The following is an 18817-nucleotide window of genomic DNA, read 5'->3' on the forward strand; positions in this document are numbered from 1 at the left end:
CCTGTATGCATAAAAATATTTTATTATTTTTGTTTAACGTTTTCATTAGTTTGTCAAATTTTTTGTATTTTTCCCTCCGACTTATTTTCATAAATATATGCCTATATTTCCTAAAAATTTTATATTAAAAACTATTTTTATAATTTTAATTTATGCTATTAATGCTTGAGCGAATTATGTAATATAATTGGATTATTAGCTTATTCAATAGTTGATAATTTTAAAAAATTTTTTTAAAAAAATATCACATTATTTTAGTGTGACTCTTTGTATAGTATTCACAAATATGGCAAGCATAAAAATGTAAGTAGTGTTATATATATGTAAAATAAAGTTTGAGAATATTTTCTTTCTTTTATATATAATAAAGAAATAAAATAATATAGTTAAATTGTATTTTATAAAAAAATATATTACTAAAATTGTATGCTTTAAATAATATGTAAATATGCTAACCAAATTAAACGAGCTTTATAATTTATTCATAGTAGTGTTGTTTATTTGGTATCATTAAAGCGGAATAAAGAAAATGGTTTTCCTTCATATTTAAGGCGGACATATATTGCTAGAGTGTTTGTAAATACATGTGTGTGTAGTATAAGAAGTAAAAATATGATTTAACTTATTTTTTAGTATAGCTTGTTATGATGTTATTCGATATGTGAAGGGGTATTTATAGCTAGCTCCATAATGAGTGGCCATAATGAACGGCCGTAAAAAATGAAATATTTTGCAACCTAAAATTATGTCTAAGATATGTTTAAGTTCAAAGAAAATGGAAATATAATGCTACATTTCTTTATAACTATTCCATAAGTGTATAAGGCTTAAGATTATTAAAAAGGGTTAGACATAAAGTGATTGTAGGGCTTAGGAGAAAAGTTAAGGTTTCTATTTTTGATTTGCACATATAAATAAGTGAAATAATGAACAGACATGTTATCATATTTATCCTTTCTTTTTAAATAAATAAAATAGAAAATTATTTTCTACAATTATGAATTTCTTTTCTTTAATTTATCAATTTAGCGAATAGTAACTTTATAATTTTTCTTAAACTGTTTAAAATAAAATGATATAAAATTTTATGCATTTTTATATGCACACACACATGTAAGGTAGTTCTACAAAAAAGGAACTTCCATGATAAGTTAAAAAATTTTAAAATAAATTAATTTCATGTATCCATTATGCATATATTTATGCATGAATTAGGGACAAAGTTTGCGTCCAATTTTTCTTCCGCATGGTGCTCATATATTAGTATTATACAATCATAGGCATGTGATAAAAAGAGTCACCATTTTTTATTTTTTATTTTTCTTAGATGTAGAAAATATTAAAATAGCTAGCGATATATAGTTAAAATATAAAACATTGCTTTCTTATTTTTATTTTAAGCAATCTTAACTACATATAATATGTAGAAAAAATTATATATAAAAAAAAATTGAAACATATGGAAAAGAATGAAGGAAATGCTAGGCCCACCAGCATATAAACCTTTATATGATGTAATACGAATTAATAAAATCAAACCTCCTAATTTAGACACAGATGTATATAAGGAATATTTATTAGCTAAGAAGAAATTTGAAGAAGATCTCGAAAATAAAAATGTAAAAATAATTATTTATGAACATGTGGATGATAGATGTGGGAAAGACGAAAATGTTAGTGAGTCTGATAGTTCAGAAATGGCTGACCAAAATTTAAAAAAAGTAAAACAAAAAAAAAATACAAAAAATGTGAACGAAGGGGAAGAATCGGCCCATGTCATACAAACGGACGAAACCAAAAAGGGGAGAAGCAAAAAAAGGAAAGAAAAGAAAAAAGCAGAGAAGGCAGAAAAGGTAGAAAAGGCAGAAAAGGCAGAGAAGGTAGAAAAGGTAGAAAAAGCAGAGAAGGCAGAAAAGGTAGAAAAGGCAGAAAAAGCAGAGAAGGTAGAAAATGCGGAGAAGGCAGAAGAAACGACCGAAACAAAGGCAGATGCAAAGGAAGACGAAAAAATAAACAGTGACATTGTTGTAAAAACAAAGTCAACGAAAATTATAGGAACACTTAAAATATTATACAATTTTTATGTAAACTTATATGATAAGATAAAAGAAGATGTAGAAAATATAAATAATAATACAGAGCATAATAAAATAAATTTATTTAGAGACGTTAATTTATATTCTAATTATATATCTATGTTTGATATTATAAATATATGCGAAGATTTAAATATTATTAAAACATTTTTAAACTCGAAAAAGGAATGTGAATTGATATGGATTCTTACAGTTAATTATTTCGACAAAGTTGATGAAAGTGTATTTGAAAAATATAAATATAAGATAGATGTAAATTATGAAAAACAAGAACCCAAACGGGTTCAGGAATGTCCAGAAAAAGGCATAAAAAATGACGTTGAGACTTCTGAAAACAATGATACGGAAAATAGAAGCACAAAAAATGGTTCTAAGCTTGGGGAACACAAAAGAGAAGATACTTTTCAAGAGACAGTTAATGAAAAGAATGATTCCAATTCTAAAAAGTTGAGCAAAGATGGTGAGCCGGTATCTGAAAAATGCAAAAATTGTGAGAAAACAAATGGAAAATGGTGTAATATTGATATAAATAGAAGGGAAAAAATAAAAGAATATATTTATGAAAACTGCTCCGAAAAAGTTAATGCACTTATGTTCCGAAAAGTAAATTTCTTTGTCTTTGTCTACATAATGATTTATATAATTAAAACAAGCACTAGAAAAATCAAAGCAATAAAAGATGATATTAAAAAAATCAAAAGTTTTTTTTTTTTCTTAAACATTTATGAAAAGAAAAAAACTATAGAAACTTTAAATAATTTATATACAGACAAGTATCTAAACTTTTATCAAAATTATAGGAGTATTGAAGAAATTGAAAATTATAGAAAGCGAAAAATATTTAGACATAAATTTTCTTTTTATGATATTAACAAAATTTTAGGAAATAAAAATGCGGAATTTGGAAATTTAAAAACGGATATGAATCAGAAGAAGGTCGAGGTAGCGAAAGTAGAACCCGTTGAAAATTTTGAAAAAAATATAGAATCTGAAAACGGATTTAGCGAAGAAAATTTATTATTAACACTTAAAGAAAACCAAACAGATGTATTAAAAATGGATAATAAATGTGATGAGGAAAATAATCAAAGTTGTCAAAAAGAAAAAGTAACACAAGATGATCGATACAAAGATACGCATATTATTGAAACGCCCGAATTGTGTAATGATATGTATATTATGAACAAGCAAGGTAATAATTGTGTAAATGAAGAAAATAGGGACATAAAGGAAAATAGAATTTTAAATAGTTATGTATTTGATTATATTTTTAAAAATTATTGTTACAAAAAAAAATATTGGAATGTAGGAGAAAGTAGTAGCATCGATTTTGGCATTATAAAAAAAGAAAATAATAATAAGAAATATAAAATAAATATATATAATTATAGTAAGTATAATATAATAGTTGAAGTTGAGGTCGATAAAGAATTACCTATATCCGTTATGTTTAAAGACAAACTATTTTGTGTTAGTTCAAAATATACGATTTATTTAGAACTCCATAATTCTATTTCAGGAGAAAAATTTGGATTTGTAAATGTCAAGTTAAATTACAAAAATATAAATAAAGAACATGATTATATAAATATACCTGTCTATATTTTTATTCAGGATTAATATTTTTGACAAACTAAAGTCTTTAATTATTAATCCCTGATTTTCAAGTCCCATAAATATACCATCGGATTTTTATAGCGCCATCCATATTTACACATATATTTATATAATTTATTTTTATGAAATTTTTTGTTTATAATAAATATGCTTTTTATTTCGCGATTTCCATTTCGCATTTTGTATTTACATTTATTATTATTACATAGCACTAAATTATCATTTTTTTTTTCTTTTCATTTCTCTTCCCATTTCATATTGCACAATATGTATTCCTTTTATTTTTTCTTCCTGTACTTTTAATGCACACGCTTTAAAAGGTATGAAAAACGAACTTAAACACAAACATAAAGTAATGCATAGGAAAAAAAAAAAATATTCCGAATAAGTATATTAGCCAATGAGACAGTAAAAAAAATATTTTTGTTATTAAAAAAATGTAAATATAAGGTTCCCTGTATATATTTGTATTTTTTTCTAAAATATAGATTGCCTTTTTTTTTATATGTATTTTGGAATGTATATATGCATGCACATTTCGTTTAGATGTGATACTATTTTGACGAATGAGCATTTGAAAAATAAGAGTAGGATAAATAATACGGGGTAATTGTAAAGGAAAGTATGGGGTTAGATGCAGAGAAAAACAAATATGACCTTATAGATGTAGAACCCAAAAGTATAGAATTTTATTATGATAGCATAGAAAGTTTCGAGGAGTTTGTTGAAAAAAAAAAAAAAGCGATAGAAAAAAAAGTTATAAAAATAAAAAATATATGCACAAAAATTCAAAACATAAAAATATTTGAATCAGAATCAAAATATTTAAAAATCAAAGGAGTAAAAAAAAAAAAACTTATTCCAGGTACTTATGAAAAAATACTAGTAGAATTTTCATTTTTTGATATAAATATAAATAAATATAAATATGAAAAAATAAGAAATGTTTTAGATATAATAAATAATATTGAGGGTACTATAAATGTAAAAATCCAAAGTGAATATACAACATTGTATATTCCTATATATATAAAAAAGAAAGTTCCTGTATTTAAATTTAATAATATATTTAATTTGGGATTATGTAAAACGAATCTAATTTATGATGTAAAAGTAGAAGTAAAAAATGTTGGAAATAAAAAAGGTTCTTTATCTATATGTCTAGACAGCATAAATAATGAAATACCTAAAGGTGACGAAAAAATTCAATTTTCAATCGACACAAGCAAAAATAAAAAGATAAAATATAAACAGGTCGAGGAAGATGAAATAATAAAAGATGAAGGAAATAAAAATTGTAATACCCTTTCGAATAGTGATAATAAAAATGGTGGTGAAAATAGTTTTTTCATTTATTTTGATAAAAGTACAGTTTGCCTAAACCCTAATGAGAGCACCACAATTAATATTAAAATAAAAAATAGACGCGAAGAAAAAATTCAACAAACTTATAAAATAATTACACAAGAATATAGTTACTTTTCTCAAACTCCTAAAAATTTAACTATTATTGCATTTTTTATAAATAGTCAAGTATCATTTATTTATGAACATATGGAAACAAATCAAATCAATTTGAATTATATTTATTTTGGAAATTCGAAAAAAATTAGTGGACAAATTAAAAATGAAAATCAATATCCAGTTATTTGTAAATTAAAAAAAACACAAGTCAAAATGTTTTATGATGTCAAGGACTTTGCTTCCCATGCTGTTGACAGAGGTGTAGACGTCCGGACTCTCTTGAGAGGTAACGAAAAAGCCGAAAAAAGATGAAAAAAGCTGAAAAAAAACGAAAAAAAACGAAAAAAAAAGAAAAAAATACCCCTTTATATTTTACTTCCCATTTTTAGATCTGGATAAATTTCCCGAATTTGATATTAACAATGATGAAAAGAAAAAATATGAACACATGTTAGATGTAAGAAATAGTTTAAAAATAGAAGACAAAATAAAAATAAAGTTGGAAAAAAAAAATGATGTTTACTTTATAGACAGACAAAGTTGCACTGATTTAGTTTTAGATATTGAAATCGAGTGCTGTATGGATATTTTAAATAAGGTCGATAAAAATTATTCATATTTGTTAAACTACCCAGTGATGGCAGAAATAACAATAACAGCAAACAAATGTGATGAAAAGGTAGGAGAAAAATACAAGGGCAATAATAATAAGAAAAAAACGATCGAACCAACCAAATGGGGAAAGGCTGAAAAGGTTGAAAAAGTTGAAAAAGTTGAAAAAGCTGAAAAAGCTGAAAAAGCCGAAAATTGCCAAAATAAAGTCTGCAATGACGATTGTGAAGAGGATTTAAAATTTTATGTATTTTTTTGTTTAACATTTCCATCCATTGTTTCAAATATATATTTTTTAAATTATGATATGGTGAGGCAAAATGAAGAAAAAACATTAATTTTAGAATTAAATAATTTAAATAGATTTCTAAAAATAAATTATAATTTTTCTAAAATACCTCATATATATCTAAATAAAAAAGAAGGGGTTATAAATCCATTGTCTACAGATGTGATTGCTATTAATTTAAAGTGTAATATAATTAAAAATATAGATGATTATTTATATCTATTCTTTTGTAATAAATTATATTTTTTTGTGTTTTTTATAAAAGCACAAATCAAAAAAACAACATCAATAGGGAAATCAATAATTATAAGAAAAGAAAAAATAATTGAAAATGATGAAAATACGATAGGGCTAGACAAAAGTTCAAATGAAGATATAATTTATGAACAAATTTTAAAAAGGTTGGATTTAGAAAGGGTCGACAAAAATTTATATTCGCTAGATGGTAAATTAGACAAATATAAATATAACGAAAAATTTATCTCTTTTTTAAAGGAAAATAAACAAAAATATAATGATATATTAAAATATATGTACAATAAAAGAGAAGGGACAAAAGAGAAAGAAGAAATGAAAAAGGCAGCAATCGAAAATGAAGAAAATGAAAAAATTAATAATATAATAAATGATAAATTTATATATATAAGTGATAAAAAAACAATAAAAAATACTAACATGTTTATACACAAATCTATATATGAAGAGAAAAGGAAAAAATATATTGATATGAAAAAGAAAAAAGAAACAAAAATATTTAATATTATAAAAGATGATGACAAAAAAGAGGATATACAACTGGAATATAGTGAGGTATTAGAAGAAAATAAAATTAAAAATCTTATTTTTGATAAAATAATTTATTTTAATTATGTTTTTTATAATCAAGTATATACAAAAATGTTTAATGTACATAATAAAAATGATGATTGTAATATAAAAATTAATTTCATACATAGCCCTAATTTAACTTTAGATAAAAATTTATTATTCACAAGAGCCAATTCAAAAGAAATGATAAAAACAAACTTATCTTTAAAACTTCCTATGAAAAAAACAGAAATAGAAAATGGAAACAAAACAATAGACACTAACGAAATAAAATATAGAAATACTTCTGATGGTGAAAAAATTAATTTACAACTTTTAACAGATCATGCATTAAACCAAAAAGAAATAAATACTTCTTTTATTAACGAAAATGAGAAAACAAAAAATAGTTTACTATATAAGACAGATGAATTTTCAAATATTAAGAACACTTGCTTGTTCGATCATAAATATTACACCGAAAATATAATATTAAAGATTAATGACAATTATGAAGATATGATAGTTGTTAAGGGAGATATAATACTTTTGAATATAGTCATTAAAATAAATAAATTATATTTTTATTTTAAAAATTCGGACATATCTATGTTTTGTGAAAATAATTTAATCTTATATAATCCGTTTAATATTCCTATCCCTATTACACTTGAATTTTCCAAAAACATTTTTGAAACAAAAAACAAACTTGTTGTAAGGAAAAAAAATAAAAAAAAATGTGTGTGTGCATATTATTTTTTAGCTAGCCAATTAAAATCTAGCCATTTTACTTTTTCAAAATAAAAATTTTTTTTTTTGTGAGCAGATAAACCCTAATGAATATAAGACAGTGGCGATAAAATTTATAGGAACACAAAATGTAGAGCATGTGGATAATTTTATTAATTTGTATTTAGACGATAATAGACTTTACAAAAGGTAGCAATGAATGCATATACAAATTATAGTTTTCATAAATATGCATACAAAATAATCTTTATTAATTTTAATTTTTTTCTCTTTTTGCTGTCTTATTTACACAGGATAAAATGCATATTTGATATGAATAAATGTTCTTGCAAAACAAGTGTAAATGAAATAAAGTTTGAGAATATAATTTTAAACAAAAAATATTTCAAGCATTTTTACCTGATCAATGCAGGTAAAAAAGAAATAAAAGCTAGTACTACTAAAATGGTGTATGCTTGTGTAGTTTTGTGTAGCTACTTTAGCATTTTTTTTGAGAATAATTAAATAAGTGGATAAAAAATAATTTTAACTTTATTTATAAGATTAAATAGTATAAAGAATAATATTTTATTAATAAACATATCAATTATTGATTATTTTTTTGAAGGTGATGACCCGGTTGTCTTTAATTGTGTTTCCAAACCAGATTGTGTTAATATTTATTATAAATATAATTATATTAATAAGAATGAAAAAGTTAAAATTGTAGTCTCAATCAAATTGAAAGAAAATAAACAAATAAAAGACAAAATAATATTGTCTATTCGAGGGTCTGATAATATTATTATTCCTATTATTGTTACAAAGGTAAAGAATTTGCTTGTTTTAATTTTGTTGCTTATGAAATAAGTTATATAATAACTAATGTTAATTCATGTTATATTTTAAATATGTTAATAATTAAAACTATGCTTATTTTAGGCTTGTTCAAGCATTTTATTATTTCTGAATGACATTGAAATAGATCAAGAAACGAGCGAATTAAAAAGGTATGAAGTTAATATTGTAAATAGAGGAGGGTGTGAAGAAAATGTGATTTTAAATTTAAGTGAATTTGATTTTTTAAATATTGAATTAAATAAAAAAACAGAAAACAATAGAATAATATATAATAATAAAGAATATAAAAATGTGAGAGATATGAAAGATGATTTTACTGTTTTAAGAAAAATATTTAAGACAGAATATGAAGATATTATAACCAATGAATGTGTAAAATATTATTTTAATAAATTAATAGATTTATATAATTTTTTACATAATTTTAGTAAAAATAAGTTTAAAATTATATTTGTAGAAAATAAGGATATAAAAACAGATGAAAAAAATATGTACAAAATAAAAATATTACCAAAGTGTTTTGTTTCCTTAAATATACAATGTTATTATAATAATATAATAAAAAACGAAATAAAATTTAACAAAATATTATTTGAAAATAAATATTTACATGAATTATCAAATGAAATTATAAATATAAATATTCAAAATAGCCAATTAAATATATCACCCAATATACTTTTTTTTCAAAATATTTTACCTTACAACTCTGAACGGGCTTACATAACTTATTATAAAAAAGAAGATATCCAAAAAATAAAATTAAAAAATAATTATAACCAACCGATTCAATGGGAAATATCGATATGCGACAAAAAACGGAAAGACAGTTTATTGGCAACATCAGTTCATAATTTTGTAGAAGTGGAAAGGGAGAAAAATATGAAAAAAACTGGTGAAACCGAAATAAACAAGCCATTTACTAGAGCAGTCCAAAGAAAAGACGTTCATACAAATCCAATGAAAACAGGGATCCAAGAAAATGTAGGCAATAAATCGAGTGATAAAACTGAAGAAATGTACGAAGTTGAATTGAGTAAAAACAATGGAATAATAAAAGCTAACGACGAAATTGAGGTTGACATAAAATTAAAAAATTGTAAAGATATAGGAAAATTTGTAGATATATTGGAAATAAAAACAAATGTTGTAAAAAATGAACAAGGAGATAAAATTTTAGATGAAAAAAAATATTGTATATATATTTTATCAGTAGTTGAAACTCCTAAATTATATTTTGATGTTACATATATAAATATAATATATAATAAACTAAATGACACATTTACTTTCCCTTTTAAAATATATAACTATGGATATAGTTATGTAAGAATAAATTACAAGTTTGAAAATTTATACACTGATTTTTTCTTTTTATCATTAGATTTTATACAAGGGAATGAAATTGACAAAAAAACAAAAAAAATTAATGTAGAATTAAAATGTAAATCGATTAAAAATTTTAAATTTAAATCAGAAATTATAATTAGTGTATTAGATCATGATATTTATAAAATACCAGTGTTTATAAACATTGATGAAAACATTGATTATTTTTTAGAAAAAGTAGAGCATGCGCATTTAGACGCATTAACAAGTCAGGCAAATAATTCCAATTTTGGCGCATTAACAAGTCAGGCGAATAATTCCAATTTTGACGCATTAACAAGTCAGGCAAATAATTCCAATTTTGACGCATTAACAAGTCAGGCAAATAATTCCAATTTTGATGGGCATATGTGTAAAGAAAATTCGAGATCAAATTTGTCTGAAATAATAGATGAGGTAGTTTGGACAGATAAAAAGTTTAACTCTAATACTACTATGAATGATAATAAAATTGGAAATGATAGCATAAGTTGTGCAACTGATTTTAATTATAATGAAATAAAAGAAATAAATAAAAATATAACAAATGATAATTGCCATATTTCCAATGGTAGCGAAAATAATGAGCTACTCTCTTTTTATTGTAAAAATTTATGTGTAGAAAATTGTAATATATTTAAAAAGAAGTGTATATATAAAAATTTAAAAATTAATAATATAAGAAATGTATATTATAATAAAGAAAATGAATTTATTGAAATAAATGAAATACCAAAAGATTATGTTTTTGTATTTCTTCAAAACATTTTATTAAATAAAAGTTGTGCTCCTACATGTTTAGAAAATACTAATGATTTGTTTTTATTTTTTATTAATTTGTTAATAAGCTTTTTCCATATATACCCAAACAGAAATATATATAATTTATTACATGAAATTAAAATATACCAAAATATTTCGATGCATGATTTTGAAAAAAATATATTTATCCATGAAAATATTCTTGCAAATATAAAGCAAATTTTAAAAGGCTTAAAAGAGGTATGCTTAATAATTTAAACATTAGTTATATATATTTATGTCTACAAATAAAAACATGAGTCTTAATTTTTTCGGCATTCTCCATATTGCATAATTAGCACTTCATTTTGTGCCCACACATGTTTGTATATGTATGTGTATATATTTATTTATATTGAAAATTTCTAAATTTTTTGCAGGAAAAGCTTTTAGTGAACCACATAATTTATGAAAACCTACTTCCCATAGATTTATACTGTTGCCATATACTGGATAAGGTGCCCGACAATTTTTACATAAAAAGTGGGAAACCTAAAAGAGACAGTTTTAAAATAAAAGATATAAATAATTTTATTAACAATAGTGATGATAAAATATTATATTTTGATCGAATATTAAAAACGCATTTAAAATTGTTTAGCTATTCATGGATTACAATTTTTTTCGAATTATTAAATAAAGAAATATTTAGTTGTGTTAATATAGAGTCGTTATATAAATTGAGAGGAATTAAATTATGCAATATAGAAAATAAGGTTTATGAAAATATAAAAATCCAAAAAATAAATTTTTTACTTATTTTAAATAAAGAAGACAATGAACTAAATAAACATACAAGTATGTTAGAAAATATCAGAAACAAAACAAGGAGAGAAAAAATATATGGGGGCCACGATATTAATAATGGGAAGAAAAAAATAAATTTTTCTAAAATGAATCAAGAAAAAAAAGAAAACAAAATTAAAAAAAATAATAATAATATTCAAAATGGAGTTATAAAGATAAGCAAACAACCAACTACAATAAAAAAAATGGGTACCAAAAAAAAAGACCTAGATTTAAATTATTTCAATTTTTATGAAAATAACTTGATTGATTTAAAAGATTTGGTCAACAAAATAAACAATGTGAATTTATACCCTGATGAAGGAGAAGAGGAGAAAGGAAAAGAAAATAAAGTGACATTAGAAAAGTGTAAAAATAAAATAGCTAGCCCAAACCAAGCAAGCATCTCTAAACATTATAAAAATGTTGAGCATATACTTTTTGAATGGTTATATTTTCATTACAATAATGTATATTATAATAATGTAAAAAATGAAGAATACATATTTAAGAATAAAGAAATTGACCTAATAGACAGCCAAAATTGTAATTCTAATCATCTGAGTGATATGCACAAAAATGATGACAATTCTTCTGAATGTATGAATAATGAAAGTTCATATAAAATTTTGGATAGGTCTAACTTTTATAGAGAAGAAAAGAAAAAAAAATATATAGCTAGCGAAAATAAACTGAAAATAACAAATATATATAGTTTAAAAAATTTAGTGGTTATAATATATACAATAATTTCACACATACCATACTTTTTATTTTTTAAAAATAAAATAAAAGTAGAATGTAAAAATAAAAAGGATTATATGCATAATATTGATATTTTGTTAGTAATTTTAAATGAAATAAAGTTATCTAATTTAATAACTAGACAGGTGCTTATCGATTTTAATTATATTCACATATTTTTATTCTTAAATTGCTTATATTTTATATTACCAAATTATTTACCTAAGTATTATTTAGCTGTAGATGATATACCATCTTATAAAAGTGATCGAATGTTAATAAAAGAAGAAATTGTAAAAAAAAAAAATACTAGAAAAAATAAAAAAAACACAGATTTTCATAAAGACAATGCAGGGAAAAGAAGTCCTATAAATAATAATGACAAAAGAACAGATCAGAGTGAAAGAATAATATTAATATATAATTTAAATAATAATAAATGTAAATATAGAGTTTTTTTAATAGGATGTAGTAAATATGAAATTGACAAAGAATTTATAGAAATCGATTCTCATAAATCAGAAGAAATTAAATTAAAAATAGACCCAAACTACGACAAAGCACCATTCAAATATGATTATAATATTAACATAAAATTTCCATCTCTTACTAAAAAAATAAATAATATTCACAAAAAAGACAGCTTAATAAACTCTGAAAATATGGATAGTAATATTTCTCACCAAAAAAGTACATCAACTTATGGAGACAATTCTTCTATCTCTTCTTGTTCTACTGGCAATTTTCGACATTCTTCATCAGATGATGTAATTCAAAATGCTGAAGAAGATAATAACATTGAGAATAATTCTTATTATAGTGAAAATTATACCATATTGGTATTACGCAAAGAAAGGTAATTTTTTTTTTTTTTTTTTTTTTTTTTTTTATAATTTATTGAATTTTGGCTAGCTAAAAAAAAACTAGCCAACAAGCCAACTTTTGCACACACATATATGTTCATACTTATTTTTCATATGTTTTTCTTTTTCTTTTTTAGTAATTTCTTTCCAGGGAATAAAGACGAGGAAAAATTTATTTGTATAAAACTGGTTGAAACAGATAAGAACGAAATAAAGTCGGAAGTATTGAGAAGTGATAGTAACTTATTGGTGGAAGGAAAAGAATGGAGTAAATTGAATGGCAATTTAAAGCTTGGAGAAGGGAAGATGAATATGAAAAGTAGTAGTGGAGCAAGCTCATCAAAAATAAATATAATGTTAAAAAATAGTGACATACAATGTTTTAATATGAGAGGTAAAATATATGAAAACAAAAGTATAGAAATAAATTTAATAAATGATATTTCAAAAAAGGTAGATATAAATATGAACATGTATCATATATATGTTAAAAATTTAAAAAAAGAAGAAATGAAAAAGGGAAATTTTTATTTAGACATATTAAATAATAAGAATAAAGAAAATATGAATTATAAAAATGGCAATAATATTGAAAGAAATATAAGTAACGAACAATCATACAACCAATGTGATGTTTGTTCTTTGCTTAATTTTAATTTAAAAAAAAATTTAAATTGTGATAAAGATTATTTTAATTGTTTTTATATAGAAAATATGAAACCGTTTGTTAGTAAAGAAAATGAAAAAAAAACGATAACATTACATTTTTGTCCATTTATAGAAGGATATTATTTATGTTTTATACTTTTTTGTGCTAAGGATATAAATACAAAATGTGTAATGTCAAGTTGTAAATTAAATTGTTTATTTTATATTAATAATATAAAAGAAGATGAAATTATAAAAATCAATTCTCAATTATCCAATTTTTCATATCAAATAAAATTAACTCCAATAAATAAAAGGTTTTTAAAATGTATTCAATTTATTTTATGCAACTTAAACAAATTGGGTAATAACATGTTTGTAGCCTACCTAGAAAGCTATCTAAATTATATAAACAAAATATGTGACAAATTTTATATATTGCATGATAAAACTGGGGTAAAGGAAAAGCTAGTGCCTTTCCAAAGATGTAATTATAATGATTGTCTAAGTAAAGTAAATTATGAAAACAATTTATGCTTAGACAAATTTTATGATGAAGTAAAAGAAAAAAATAACTATGCATATGAATTTAATATTAATGAAGAAAGTACAGGAGTATATGAATATAACATTATTTTGATGGCAAACAATGAAGATATAAACAATTCTGTGGAATCACTAGAATATGAAAAATTCGAAACAACCCAAATAAATGAAAATAGTAGATACAATTCATTTAATAAATTGTATAAAATAATTGCAAATATTAATAAAAAAGAAAATAATAATATTATGAATGTGATATTTAATCAAAACGCATATTTACTGTCAAAAAAGAGTGTGTCTATATATAATTATACTAACGACAATTTAATATATAAATGTTCGAGTAGTGAAATATTAGATAAGAATGATAAAAAAATAAATTATAAAATATTTAATTATGATGAATATATTGAAATAGATAAAGATGTAGAATCATTTAATTTTGAGATACGATGTTATTCAATTGTAGAAGTGGTATGTTCATGTTTTATAATTTTAACGAATGTCAAAAATGAAAAAGATGTAATAAAAATTAAAGTAGAAGCAAATATTATGAAGCCATATCCTAAAGATACTATTCATTTAAAAATATTAAATAAAATGAAAAAAGCAGTAAGTATTGAAATTTATAATGAATTAGATTTTCATTGTGAATATAAAATTTATTCCGATTTATCAATTATATTTGGCGAACAAAAAATAGAAATGCTTCCAAAGCAAAAGAAGGTATATACTTTTTTTGTTAGGAGTATACATATAGGGGAATTTATTGGATGTATTATATTTAAATGTTTTCGATTGTTAGATGAGAATAGTATGAAAGATTCTAGAGGTATTATTAGAACCGATTCTAATATTGCATCTAAAAATTTTTCTTTGATAGATTCTTTTTTTTGGTATAAATTAAAAGTTACTGTAGATTTGAACAAGCCAATCAACGTTTTAATGCTCGAAAGTAATGTAGGAGACATATTAAATAAAGACATTGTGTTAAAAAATAATGGCGATAAGCAAGAAGAATATTTTTTACTATCCTATATGAATGAATATATAGAAAAAAAGAAAATTGAAATACCATCAAAAGATGCATATATATACACAATCAAATATGCTCCGAAAATACCGAATTATTTTGACAATATTATAAAACGCGAAAATGAAGATGTGAGAGATGGTAATTATGAGTTAGATGAAGAAAACAGTTCGAAGTATAACAAAAAGAATAAAGCTGAATGTATTGGCAAAGATGGGAATGCAAATTTTTCAGACATTTCAAGTGAATTATCAAATTTTTATTTCCTTCAAAATGAAGGGGATTGTTTGCAAAAAAGTATGACAAAAAAATTAAATTTCGAAAAAAATGAAAAAAAAATATTTGAAGAATTAATTAAATATTGTGAAAAATATATAAATATAGATATAAAATATACAAGTCATAATATTGGATTTTTTTTTATATATAATAAAAATGAAGGTGTAAATTATTATATATTAATATTACTAGCTAGATTGCGAACGCAACTAAATATTAGTAACTTCACATCTTTACTGTCAAAATCGTGTTTAATACACTTGAGCTTCGAATTTTCCAACAAAAATAAAAGATACGTAAACCAATTAAAACAGGATCAGACAAATGCGAATTATTATTATCAGGTTGAAGAATACATTGAGGAAAGGAGCGCAGAAATGGATGAGATAGAAACGGATGAGGTAGACAATATTGGAAGGTCTGGCATAGATAGCGAGTTCGAGGTTTACAATACTAAAATAGGGACAAATAGCTTAGACAGCTTTTCTAGTATTAGCGATTTTGAAAAGATGAATAATATTGAGAATAAAATTGTTGATGTGAAAAAAGAAAAAATGATGAATCCCGATATAAAGGGAATATACTTAAGTAATCAGACAAATTATAGCATATTGAATTGTGATAATAAAACGGTTGGGAGTCCTATTTTAATTAAATATAAGCCAACAATTGGAACATCACAAGAGTGCTATGTTATAGTAAGAAGCAAATTGTTTGGAGATTTTATTTACTTTTTAAAGGGTAGATATATAGAAAAAAAAAAAATAAAAGAAAGGATCGTGATACATAATTCATTTTGTTTATATAATTTTAATATAAATTTGTTTAATCCATTTTCGTCAAAAATAGCTGTAAAATGTATGCTCGAATCGGGTAGGGAAAATCAAAGAGATAAGGATGGAGATGCTGAACATGACAAGGGAAGAAAAGAAAAAGTTCTATTGAATACAAAATATAAGTACTTTAAATTATTAAGTAATGAAAATTTTAAGATCAAAAAAAGGAAGCACTTTTCTATTTTCTCTACTTACTTTTGCAAATATGCAACATCAATGCAAAAGTTGTTAATATTGTTATGTCCAATTCCTATACAAAATAAATGTAGGCAATATATAATATATGAGTATGAGATATTTTTTAATAACGCAAAAAGCGAGGGTTTTTATGAGGTAGGCCATGTATTAAGAAATGAAAAGGAAGATGACTGCAATTTAGTCAGCATACAGAATGGAGATAGTAAACAATTAAATGATATTTCAAGTGAAATGGCAAACTGCTCATTGGATGGTGGTAGCGATGTAGAAGGTAATGAATCTGGAATTGTATGGGCTGAAGATAATTTAGAACACGCCGAATCAGATGGATATAGCACAGTAGATGTAAGTTCTAAAACGGATAATCATACAATTTACTTAGACAAACTAAGTAGGTCAGATTCATCAGAGGTAGAAGTAGAAGAAGGTTGTGAAGGAGAAGTGGATGTAAGCAAGAAGTGTAACAAAAATGTAGATATGGAAAATAATAAAGAAGTTGTTTATTCGGATGGGAAGATATTTATTCAAAGTATTTGTAAAATAAAAACGAGTATGAAAATATTTATAAATAAAGAAAAGATTGGAGAAATGGAAAAATATTATCATACAATCAATGAGTTAGAAAAAAAGAAACAAGAAAAAAATATTATGCATAGAAATATTTTATTGGAAAAATCGAATTATAAAATATTTTTTTTAAATTTAAAAAATTTGAAAAATTCTGATAAAATAGAAGAAAATTATAAAGACAGTTATGGAAATGAAGTTTTAAATAATATCCTATTTAATATGAATGAAAATTTATTAAATGATTTTATTTATATAAATATAATTGAAGATAAAGAAAATTTTTTAGTTATAAGTTTGGAGTTACTAGCAGACATTCCTTTTCACTGTAACTTTTTTGTAATGATCAAAAAGGTGCAACTTAGGGAAGAGAATGGAATTGAACAGAATGAAATTGAGACAAGTATAAAAGGTGAAGATGGATGTGGATATGAAAATGATGATAAGATTTTAAATGTTAAGTCTGTAAGAAGTGAAAAAATAAAAGAATTTGTAACTGTTGAAAAAAATTATTTATTTTTAGAAATATTTAACTATATTAATATATCAAAAAAATGTATAAACATATATATAGATAATAATTTATATTCAGAAACAAATTTAAATATATTTTATAAAAATAATAATGATTCCTATTTTGATGCTTATATAGTTAGCTACAATCAATTACGTGACAAAACCAATTTAGATGAAATACATAATTACAGTATTAAACCTAAAAAAGGAATATTAAAATATAATAATTTTAATAAATTTATAATTACTAGAACGAATAAAATAAATATTATGGCATTTAATAGTTCATTCTTGCTACTAATTAAGACAGAAAATAATCTCTTTTCTTACATCGTTTCATCGCATTTCACGCCGTCTCATGAGTTGCGCACCGAGGTACTGCATTAACATTATCAGCATGCATAGAGATTCTAAATGAATAGTAATCAGTTTTTAATATGTAACTACTTATATATGGAACTACATACAATTCTATTTCCTTTTTAGGCTGAAAAAAACATGATAAGGGACATATTAAAGGAGAACCGAGCAAAGTTCAGTATCTTTTTCAACGAATTTAAGAAGGTAAAAGAGGGGAGAAGCAATAGAGAGTGAAGTGAAAAAAAAAAAACAATCATAAAAATATATTAACTATATTAATAAACAATTTTTAATAATTTTGCAGGAAAAAAGAGAAAGCGCAATATTTAATCAAAAAGATGAAATAATAATTTACGATATTTCGGAGTCGAATGAAATACAAACCGGATAGTTTTTTTACTCGTCCATATTGACATCCATTGTCTAGTCATACTATTTTATATTTGCTTAAATTAGAAGATGTGTACACCGTTTTGTATCAAAGCATGGTTTGTGATTGGTTGATCATGCTTTGTATTTTTATTTGATGGTATATATACAAAAAAATATATTTTTTATGAATTGCTTTTTAAATGTTTATTTTAAAAATGATATGTAAAGTATATGATATGAAAAACGAAAATGATGAATACAAAAAAGGGTGTGGGGAAACCCACATTTTGCAAGCATTCCGATGTTGTAGGAATTAAAAAGGAAATATAATATATAGAAAATGCATATGCTATAATAAACTGCGATATGTAGAATATTTCGATTTTTTGCTCCGATTTGGTTGTCATTTTTCACAATATGGGAGC

At 23.2% G+C, this 18817-nt stretch overlaps 2 protein-coding genes across 2 annotated transcripts; both read left to right on the plus strand.

Moving 5' to 3' along the window:
- Window positions 1-1469: 1469 nt before the first annotated feature.
- On the plus strand, window positions 1470-3716 carry PCHAS_0729000 (conserved Plasmodium protein, unknown function; the record flags this gene model as incomplete). The annotated part of the gene is made up of 1 exon (XM_732546.2): window positions 1470-3716. One exon carries the CDS (start codon window positions 1470-1472, stop codon window positions 3714-3716), a length of 2247 nt encoding a protein of 748 aa, XP_737639.2.
- Window positions 3717-4337: 621 nt separating this feature from the next.
- On the plus strand, window positions 4338-18411 carry PCHAS_0729100 (conserved Plasmodium protein, unknown function; the record flags this gene model as incomplete). Its single annotated transcript, XM_016797754.1, has 10 exons — window positions 4338-5463; window positions 5567-7599; window positions 7712-7824; window positions 7929-8047; window positions 8243-8442; window positions 8557-10845; window positions 11025-13030; window positions 13175-18035; window positions 18147-18224; window positions 18325-18411. The coding sequence occupies 10 exons, from the start codon at window positions 4338-4340 to the stop codon at window positions 18409-18411; spliced, it is 12912 nt and encodes a 4303-aa protein (XP_016653679.1).
- Between the last annotated feature and the right edge of the window lie 406 nt (window positions 18412-18817).

Source organism: Plasmodium chabaudi, assembly GCF_900002335.3.
Source record: "Plasmodium chabaudi chabaudi strain AS genome assembly, chromosome: 7".
Taxonomy (NCBI): Eukaryota; Apicomplexa; class Aconoidasida; order Haemosporida; family Plasmodiidae; genus Plasmodium; species Plasmodium chabaudi.